The 10,592-nt window shown below is 46.6% G+C and overlaps 2 protein-coding genes across 2 annotated transcripts; one reads left to right on the top strand and one right to left on the bottom strand.

The window, feature by feature from the left end:
- The first annotated feature begins 1,109 nt into the window (after positions 1 to 1,109).
- Positions 1,110 to 6,487, top strand: LOC136504248 (uncharacterized). The gene is made up of 12 exons (XM_066499107.1): positions 1,110 to 1,614; positions 2,761 to 2,799; positions 2,890 to 2,982; positions 3,098 to 3,214; positions 3,726 to 3,821; positions 4,426 to 4,539; positions 4,689 to 4,742; positions 5,099 to 5,146; positions 5,261 to 5,411; positions 5,529 to 5,694; positions 5,791 to 5,860; positions 5,938 to 6,487. Exons 1-12 carry the CDS (start codon positions 1,549 to 1,551, stop codon positions 6,190 to 6,192), a joined length of 1,269 nt encoding a protein of 422 aa, XP_066355204.1. The 5' UTR covers positions 1,110 to 1,548; the 3' UTR covers positions 6,193 to 6,487.
- Positions 6,488 to 6,802: 315 nt separating this feature from the next.
- On the bottom strand, positions 6,803 to 7,539 carry LOC136502567 (uncharacterized). Its single transcript, XM_066497824.1, has one exon. The coding sequence runs from the start codon at positions 7,428 to 7,430 to the stop codon at positions 7,113 to 7,115; it is 318 nt and encodes a 105-aa protein (XP_066353921.1). The 5' UTR covers positions 7,431 to 7,539; the 3' UTR covers positions 6,803 to 7,112.
- Positions 7,540 to 10,592: the final 3,053 nt, after the last annotated feature.

Raw genomic sequence — 10,592 nt, forward strand, 5'->3', positions numbered from 1 at the left:
ATGTTGCTCGGGCGCCGCCACCGCAACTTGCTCGAGCGCGACCACCGTGCTCGCGAGCCGTTGCCGCAGCCTGCTCGATGTCGCGTTGCTGTGCTGCTCGTGCGCCGTCGTCGCAATCTGCTCGCACCGCCGCCCTGCTCCCGCACTGCGTCCTCCGTTGCCTCCTTCACGCGCGCAGGAACGGGAGGAAAGAGGGTCTGCGTAGCGGTCAATGCTAGCGGGGCATGGTTAAAACCGCTCCACGTAGGACAAAACAACCCGGCCCGTGCATAGGTGCTAAAAGTGAATGGTTTTAACAGTTAGGGTATCACCACTAGACGGTTTTATAGTTGAAGGTTAAAATTAGACGAATCTTATAGCTGAGGGGTCAAAAGTGAACTTAATCTTTTTTTTTTGGCCAAACACTCATTTCCAAAAGAGCTTTATGGGTAAAGCTATTTTTCTCCTCTCACGAAAACATGAGTTAGGGTGAAGCTGAAAAAAGTAGCTTATCCCAACTATCTTTCTCATTTCTCTCTCATCCCTACATAGAGCTATTGGTAAAGCTATTTTGCTAAATAGTTTTTTCAAAATAGCCTAACTTCATCTAAAAAGCTGCTCATCAAGCTATTTAAGAAAAAAACAGTTTCACTGGTGATGTTGACGTGCGCCAAACGAAGCCATACACTTCCAGTTTGTGTATGCCTAACTCCAGGGAGGAAAGGACCAAAATTTCCACTAAGGCAGAGACACTGACACTGATACCGTTGCCTGATTCCTGTGATGGTTTCTCTGATTCGAAGCAAAGTTAGGAGCAGAATCTTTTTTTCCCCCCGAAAGATCAACTGTTTTTTTTTTGAAAATTTTCGAAATATCAAGTTAGGAGCAGAATCACCGCACACAAACTGACAAACACCTCCAAAATACGCCCTCAAAACATCCCTCTCCTCCCTTCCGTGCCGTCGCATTTCCACGTTCTAAAATGAAAAAGACTTTAAAAACCAACAAAAAATTTAAATTTCCAGATTTGGAAGTACTGCTACGTTAGCAGGAAATCAATAAAATATTTTTTTTAAAAAAATTGCGCGTTCGTTTGCACGTCAAATTCGTCGTCGGACTTCCTCTCATCGTCCTCTCCCCGTCCCCGTACCTTCCGTTCCCTTTCTCCCATTCGCACGCCGCCTCGTGCCCTCTTCCTCCCAGATCTCGTGGCCATCGCCATTCCCCCCTCCGCTAACGCCGAGCGCCTGCGCCCAGATCAGGCGTCTCCGCTGCTCCTCGCGTCCTCGCCCCCGTCCTCTCCCGTGGAGGACTGCCGCGGGGTGGTGACGAGAGGAGATCCGCCGGGGCTGGTTCGGGACTGGTTGCTGGTTGGTCGGCTGGTCGATTCCTTCGTTTGTTGGTGCGTGAGCCCAGAGTTTGGATAGTTTCGCTCCGTCTGTTGCGGATTGGATTCGTGCGGCTGCCGCGTCGCCGAGTGCTGATTCCAGCTTGTTCCCCCTGAGATTGTACGAGACGGACCGCCCTCTGGCGCGGAGGCCGCACAGGCTCGGCGGCGCCGGCGGCGAGATGAAGGGCGCGACCATCCCCTCGGTCGCGATCATGCCCTCGCCGCTCTTCCTCTGGCGGTTTAAGGTGCCTCTCAGTCTTTCAAACATTCCCAACTCCTTTTCTTTTCTGCTTGGCCTTTGACGTGCTGTGAAGAGGAAGTAGTTTGAGTTCAGTCTCTGTTCACATGGATACCGATTTCAAGTTAAGTGCTCATTGCTTTGATGAGGTTTGGCGATATGCATTAGGTTACTGCTAGTATCAGGTTCTGTCAATGTCGACTTGAAACCATGTTAGTATGCTCTGCATCATATTCCTAAGAAATAATATCTGTTGAAGTTACATTTGTAACTAACCCAATTTCATTGGAGTTCGTAAGGAACTGCTCTTGTAATCAAAAGTCATGTTGTAGTGGAAACAATTACTAAGGGACTGTTGAGTTAACGATCCCCTTTCAGCACTGTGAAATGACAAAAGTGTAACGACTATTCACAGCATCAGTGGTTCTAAGTGTATATTGATTAGCTTAGCCCTTAAGATATTGCAATGCACCATTTCACAAAACGCAACTGTGTCCATATGAATTGAGTTATATCTAGTTTCCGCCTTGCAATTTGGGAGTCAAAGATTTCAAATACAAAGAAGGGAACTTTTTTTTTCTCGAACATGCAGGAGAGCTGCGTTTCATTGCATTAAGAAGAAAAAACCAGAGTAAATAACCCTTACAAACCCACACAACATGTGCCCAGAGGCACATGCAACTTACTTGTAGTTCTTGAGGAGCTGCTCTATTACACAGAACATTGTAGCGACCTTAATAACTTATGGAGAGTTAGTTTAGGAGAAATTACCAGTCAGACTAAACATTTCTGAACATTTACTTCACACCTGATCTCCTGTGTAATGGTCTGTAACTTTGACATGGATGGCAAAATTACGTTATGAGCTTATGTTTTGTGTTCTCCTGTCACTTAGTGTTGAATTACCTCTAAAGGCAGGAATATGTTAGCATGTCATTTTATAATGCTACTATTACCAACAATGCTGAACAGCAATTTCTTTATTTTTTCTTTGCTTCAACATTATTGTGTGTAAAACTGACTGCATGCAGTATCTGTAATGTTCTGTACCTAAGCTGCCTGTACCTAAGCTGCTAAGCATCATCTCATCAGTACACAAATGTGTGATTTGAGTCATACTTAATAAACTGCTGGCCTTCCTGTTCCTTTTCAGGCTGTGTTGTTTCTTCTATGGGGCTTATGTTGTTGCAAGGTCAGTCTTGATATGCTCCATCAGTGATTTTCAATTATGCATTGCATGAGATTCTCTTTTGTTAATTTGGTAATTCTCTTGGCATTACAGATAAGTTGGGACTCAGTTATGAGAATGAGTGTTGATCTCAGAGACTTATTTCTTTACGAGGCCTTCTTGTACTATAATCCTCTTCTTCTTGCGGTGAGTTATCACTGTACTCCTGTTATGCTAATAAAAGGTTATTCGTATATAATAGGCAACAAATTAAGGCCCTGTGTTTGCATCTATCTAACTGTGGTTCTTGTCTTTATTGTAGGCCTTGATGATTTGGTTGTGGGGAGTAAATCTATGGGTCTTTGCACAATCATCCGTGAATTATGCAAAAGTGTTTGATCTTGCACAAACACATTTATCTTACCGAGAGATATGGAGGGTATGCTTATCGGACTCTTCACTTTGCATTTTCCATTTTTTTTAAATACTTCATTTTGAATTTACCGTGATTCCTTTTCCTTTGGAAGTGCATCTATACCACTGGCTTGGCTTGAGTGCTCAGTTCACGACTATCTGTTCTGTTGAGTTGCACTGCAATAGTTTGCACCACAACTATACTTGTAGATTTCTGCGAGCAAGCATGATGAACTTGCTTTCCTGTGTAAAATGTACTCTACTGTGTTTCTTAAGCAACATGATTCACTGGTACATTTCTAGTTCTAAATCATTTTGATGATTGGTCCACTTTTCAATCTGGTTCTCTTATATCAGGATATCAGGATTTCTAGACACATCATGTTTGTTGTTTCTTCCTTTTATCAATATTCTTTATGCTGCCTTCAACTCTTTTCAATCTGAAGTTATTTTTTGTAAGTCCTTCCATATTATTTGTATTTGACACATTATTCTGCTACGATGACACACAGTGTTTTTTGTTGTTTTATTGACAGTGTGCTACTTGGCTGACTTTAATTGTCCCTACTAGCATGACAGCCTACCTATATCTGTACTCACATGGAGAAGTGTCTCTTGCAGCATCTCAACCAGTGTAATATCTAGCCTATTCAGCATTAATTCATTCACTGCTTTATTCATCTTCCTTTTGTGCTTGAGCTCATGAGACACTTTGGTTTATTTCTTATAATTGCTTATTATGTTTTTGGTAGTGCTTCCATCGAGCCAGTATTGCTTAAAATAATCAAATGTATATAAGAATATAATTCCCTGGATTCACTCATTCAGTATCTGTATGCTAAACAGTGTTAATTGATAACTGTCATCCCGTCGTAATAGAAAATCTGAGGAGTAGTTGATACAAGGTATTAGTTTTACAGAAGATCTGAGTGGTAGTTTCCTATGTGTTAGCTTTACAGAAATCTGTGACGACTTGTCTCTGTCAAAAGAAATGACCCAAAACAATCCAGTGAAACATAGCAAGGCATATCTCGGCAAAGTATACACAAGATTGGTGCACATACTGATGGTTGCATGTAATGCTTTTTACAAAAATAAAATAAAATTGAAGAACGTGTTACCCAGTCATTCATTCAGTTGAAGAGTAGAATACCATGCTATATATTCCATGCTCATGCGCCAATTTTCAGATCCAGGGTGGTGAACTAATTCACATATCTTCTTGCCTCTTTGCAGGTTCTCTTGTATGCTATTCTTCTGATGATCCTCCTTTCTCCTTTTGATATGTTTTACTTATCATCGCGCTTTTACTTTCTGAGGACAGTCTGGCGTATAATACTGCCTTTACAAGTAAGTTGTACAATTTATTAGTATTTTTTAGTCATCATGCTACAAACAGTATGGTATGGCCTGTTGTGGCTAGGATTACCTGATTGTACCCATGGAGGACAATTGAATCATAACAAACTACTAATGATCCCCTGTCCCCTTTTCTGCAGGCAATTACATTTCCTGACTTCTTTTTGGCTGATATTTTTACATCCATGTCAAAGGTATGTATTAGTTTATCTAGAAGTATTGATTGTAGACTCTTTTCTCGTTTATCGAGAAGTATTGATTGTAGACTGTTTTCTTGTTTGACACATCCCAACTTGGAGACAAAAGGACAGGACCGGCTGTTAATATTAATATGACTCTACTTCTCATATTGGGTTTAGTATAATATATAATACATTTTTGTAGTACAAACATTACCTTTTGACTATATGACACAGTAATGCTGTTCCTTAATTTTCAAAAGTAGAAAAAGCGATTATAAGTTGTAACTCCCCCATCGTCTTGAGTTATAACATATTTTATCTTTGATGTTCTGTTCTGCCATTTCTTGATTTGCTTCAACTCTACACAGGTGTTCTCAGATCTGGAGCGTTCAGTTTGTCGTATGGTGAATCGCCAGGTTGATTTCTCGCATGTGCTCTTTGCTATGCACATACTTCCGTCATCAGTTTAAATTCTCGTTGGGACTCAAATCTCGCATTCCTGTAATGTTTCTCATTTTCATATTTTACAGGTTGCAACAATCGCTTGGTTTGAAGCAGATTCTGTTTGTGGCAGTCATTCTGTAGCTATTCCTCTTGTTCTCGTGTTCCCCTACTTGTGGCGTTTCTTCCAATGTCTCCGGCAGTACAAGGATACAAAGGAGAAGACATGTCTCTTCAATGGTATTCATTCATCAAGCATTAACTTTGATTGTTTATTTGTTTTGCAGGAGACTTGTATGTTTACTTCTATACCTTTCTCTAGAATAACTTGCCTTTTTTTTTATATCCTGAATCCAGCTCTCAAGTACTCGACAGCAATTCCTGTGATTTTCCTTTCTGCTCTCAAGTATCATGTATATCCTGATCAGTGGGTTGGCTTCTACCGGCCCCTCTGGCTTATCTCTAGTGTTATAAATTCACTGTATTCCTTCTACTGGGATATAAAGCGAGATTGGGATTTGAGGTTTGTGGCGTCTTTACATAATGACTTCACTATTTGTTCAGCATTTCACACATCCTTATTGCTGCTGCTAATGAGCTTTGATTTACATACCTGCAGCATCCTAACCAGGATTTTCATGTTCAAAAACCCAAGCATATGGACTAATCTTCTTTACGGGCAGAACTGGGTATGAACTTGAACATATAAATGCTTCTTAGTTAATTCCCTGGACAAATTGTCACCTGTTTTGTGCAAATTCTACAGGTATTCTACTGGGTATTGGGCAGCAATTTGGTTCTGCGATGCACATGGACATACAAGCTCTCGGCGCATCTTCGGCACAACTACCTGACAGTGTTCACCATAGCAGCTCTGGAAATACTGAGACGGTGGCAGTGGGTGTTCTTCCGCGTCGAGAACGAGTGGAACAAGATGACAGCCAAACAAAACTTGGAGATGTCGTCTGACATGCCTTCCGAAGGAGACCGGCTACTGGATTCTAGTAACCATACAGTATGAGTTGAACAGCAGCCTCATATTTTGCGATGCAGATTCATCACACCATTCTTTTAGCGTGACCATTAGCCAATTTTACATCGTCGGTTCAGATTTTGTCTGTAGAACTGAAAAGGTCAGGGATACATGATAGGTTTCTATATAAAAAAGTTGAAATTTGTTGGCGGCTACGGATGTAATCCTCTCGTGGGGATGTATACTGTTGTAACCCTCTTGAATCCAACAGGAGGTATTTGTTGACACATGAAAGAATAATAATAGTAATGCTGAAATTTTTAGGAACTTTTTTCCAGATTGTCTTCACTTACGACTATTGCCCTGCTTTTATTTTGATCTGTAACAAATATGTACCTGCACTAAATAACGAGTTTTTGGCCCAGCAGTTATATCATTGTTTATCATATCCTTGGTGAGTGCCATATAGCAGACAAACTGCTTGCGTGAGCAAGACATTTCATAATATCACCAGTTTATCAGATGGCTGGGACCTGAGATGAAGTAACATCATAGCACTATAGAAAATAAAAAGACAAAAATCTATATGATGAGATCCAATCATTGTATCCACCCACAGAATGAAGATATTTTGGAAATGATTAAAAAAGGCCTGAACCCAGAACACAAATGAAACATTTCATACAAACATACTTTGTTTAATTACTTGAGCATGATTCATAAAACACCAAGCAGGCAAGCAATCATACAAAGATGCTCCCAAAACAATCCTTGCATATCCATGGCTCCATCCTTGCAGTAACTTACATACATGCTAAATCTACTGCGCTAGTTAGCACTATACGCGATTATTTAATTTGCACCTGTTCTTGACAATCTACACAAGAAGAGGCGAGCGCACACTGACACCGGACCATGGCATTTGCTTAATCTGCACAAGAGACAGGGGACTAATTCTATACTCAAAGCTACGGCGCCGAGAAGGCGTCGTCGAGCGGCCACGGGAGGTGCCGTTCGGCGCCGTCCATGCCGTCCGGCTCCGCCGGCTGCGGCGACGGCGCCGGCGCCTGCACCATGGAGCGCAGCGTGTCGCGGAGGCGGTTGTGGCGCCTCCGGTGGCGGATGCGGCGCAGCACGGAGTCCCTGTCCAGCGCCCCCGCCCCGGGGCGCAGGTACAGGCAGCTTGTCACCGGCGCCGCCTCACCCTCGACGCTGCCTTCGCCGCCGTCGACGCCGTACCCAGCCGGTTGCGGCGGCGCGTTCTTGGACACCATGGACGACGACATGGCGAGGCAACTAGGCAAGTGTCTTCCTCTGGCAGGTTCCTCCTCCTGATGAGCTAGCTCGAGAAAGAGAGAGCAAGTACGCTAATGGCGACGTGAGAGAGGGAAAGAGAGTGAGATGTGAAGGTGGCAATGGCGAGCGTATTTATAGACGGCGATGGAGTGGGAGCTAGCGTGCTTAGTAACCACTCTAACCGCAATTATTTACGCTTAATCAATCATTTAAAAATTGGAAAGGGACTCGTAGGTCGAAACAGGTAGCTGCCGGACGTGGTTTCACGTGTCACCGCCGCCTGTTTGCTTTTGTTTATTTTCGTCCCGTCAGTCATTCACAGTTTGACACTGTGATGATCGATGATGATGACTCGAGTGTTAGATTAATCTCCGCCGGTCAATTGGGCCTTCGGATCCGCACCCTAACCAGGGGCGTCCAACCGCTTCATAGTTGGTGGGCTCCGTCGTACAACGTCATAAAAAGAGAGGTGGGGGCCGGAGCACAAGGCATGAGATTCACCTGAGCCGCCAGACGTCCCACCTACAGTCCCTAAACTCTAAGCCGATCTAGTGAGGGAGCGTTGCCAGCGACGGAAAGACTGTCACCGGCCACCGCCGCCTTTGCACCGTCGCCACTACGTCCACGACTTCACCGCTGGACCTCACCGCGCCACCGACAAGCATCCCATGGCAAGCTCGTCTTCTACGAAGGCGGCCGATGGTTTGCACCTCCGCAACCCCTCTCTCTCTTTCTCTCTGTTTCTCGCACTAGCTTGTTCTAGGGTTTGCTATTCAATCAGATATCAGTATATATGCTAGATCTATGGCTAGTGATCATGTTATCCATCTATCAATGGTATCAATCGTCTAACTAGGCGTAGATCTAGGTCTTGTAGTAGATTAGATAAAAAGAAATCAAGAACGAGATGAATCGGATTGAAAATCGAGTAGGAGGTGATTCGATTTGCAGAAACAGATCGGACCCTAACCCTAACCCTAGACGAAGAAATGTTGGTGAAGGGAGAGACCTACCTGGGATCTTTCTCACCGCCGGCGTGCGGGAAGACAACGCGCGCTGAGAGAGCCGCCGACTCGCCGGCGCTCTGCGGCATCGCACACAAGAGCGCAGGGGCGCAAAGTGCACCACCGCGGTGCCACTCGACGGCGCCGCGCGCAGCTCCGGCCGCACTTGTGCAGCGGTGAAGGGCGCCACAGCGGCGCCTCCACCTCCTACGTTGACCTCGAGTCTGGCGGGGAGAGAGGGCTAGATCTAGGGTTAAGGGCAAACCCACCGTAGCGCGTATGGAGAATGAGGGCACCGTCGCCCAGAACGCTCGACGGCGGCGCACTCAGCCTAGGGCAAGCGCGCGATCCGGTGAGGGGACCGGCGGCGGCACCACTGCGTTGCTCTTTCTTTTCTCTTCCGGCTGCACTGAGAGGAGACGGAGGAAGGCGGGAATGACTTAGGGTTAGGGCGCCCTCGCCGCGGCGGTGCTTGTGTTCTCGCGCAAACATTGCCCGGCCGTCCGATCATGAGCAACGGCTGCGATTCGCTGGACCTAGATTAGGCCCAGGCGGGAGCGGAAAATCCCTGGCCAGGTCCAGGTTACGGCCTGGGCGCGGGGGAGGAGCTGCGCGCGCATGCGTAGTGGGCCGATTTCGCGACGCTGGGCCACGCGCGCGGACGTGGGCCGTGACTATTTCATCAAGTCTGGGCCAAATGAACAGTGAACTCCGAGTTTATGTTTTATTCTTTTTTAGAAGCAAATTATCGGTGTTTCGGACCGGCGGGCCCTCAACCAACTAGTAAATTTGTACTGCGTGTTCCTAATCCCAGATGGTGATGCAAAGAGACACAAGGTTTATATTGGTTCGGGTAATGAGCACCCTACGTCCAGTTTGAGAGATCGATCTTGTATTCCTTGCACCGAAGTGCTCGTAATAGGGGGTTACAAGCAGGGCGAGAGAGGGAGTAGTCCCAGGTCTCTACGTGGAGCAGCGTGGATTGCTTGAGATGTTGATCTCAGGCAATGGGGGAGCTCGAGCGTTCATTGATGCGTGAGTTCGTTGCGTAGGCATAGGCCTAATCGTCTGCCTTTGATCCTAGAAACGGCCCTGGTCCCTCCCTTTTATAGTTTGAAGGGTGGACAAGGGTGATACATGCGCTAGCTACACGGCGTCGTGCGAATGGAGGTGGCATGTCCGAGCCCTGTAGCCTATTACTGTGGTGGCGTGGGCGATGGAGTGGTCTCGTCCTTGAAGTACTGGGGCGACGCGCCGGTCACATCCAATCCTGTGCGTCGTGGGAGCTCCAGTGTTATCTAGAAGCGGGCGTGGTGGTCAGCGTGCTGGTCACTATGTGTTGACTGCGCGGGAAGCCGAGGCTTAGTTGGTGCCGAGGCCGAGCCATCGTGGGAGGCTCGGTAGACATGAATCTCGGGGTTGCCGAGACCCTGAAGTGGATTGCTGAGGCTTGGAGGGAGTAGTTGGTCTCATACGCTGATTCTGAGGCTATGGTAACCCAGACTTGACTCCCCATGCCGCGTTGTCTCTGGGGCAGGGGTTAGGTGGCACAGTGTAGTGCAGGCGCTGATCATGGGCACAACACCAGAGCACAGTGGCCGGTAATCCCTGCCGCGCCCTGTCCAGGACGGTATGGCATTGATGTGACTTCCTGTCTCGTCGGTCGCTCCGCAGTGTCGAGCCATCGTCCGGCTGATATTGCGGGAGTGGTTGGCGCATTAATGGGACGTGACGCTCTGTCGGGGAGCCCGGTCGAGGCAGAAGCGACGAATTATTGCTGAGCCGGCTTCGAGCGAGACGGAGAATCGACATCTCGTCCGAGGCTTTACGCGCGGGGCCTCGGGCGAGACAGAAAATCGGTTCCCCATCGAGGCCCTCTGTGCAAGGCCTCACGCGAGGCGGAGATTTGGTAGGCCGCCGAGGCCTCCCATGCGAGGCCAGGAGCGAGGCGGAGAGCCGGTGGGCTCGGACGAGGCCAGGGTTTAATAAATGGCTTACCCTTTGGCTTTGTTTTTATGGGGTTTAAGTGATTCTTTTTTATATACGCTCGGGGTACCCCGTTTTACGGTACCCGATAGTAGCCCCCAAGCCTCAGGGAGAGTGTGGGTGCTCTTCTTGAGGTTCTGACGAGGTTTGACTTGCGGTAGC

Source organism: Miscanthus floridulus, chromosome 14 (assembly GCF_019320115.1).
Source record: "Miscanthus floridulus cultivar M001 chromosome 14, ASM1932011v1, whole genome shotgun sequence".
NCBI lineage: Eukaryota > Viridiplantae > Streptophyta > Magnoliopsida > Poales > Poaceae > Miscanthus > Miscanthus floridulus.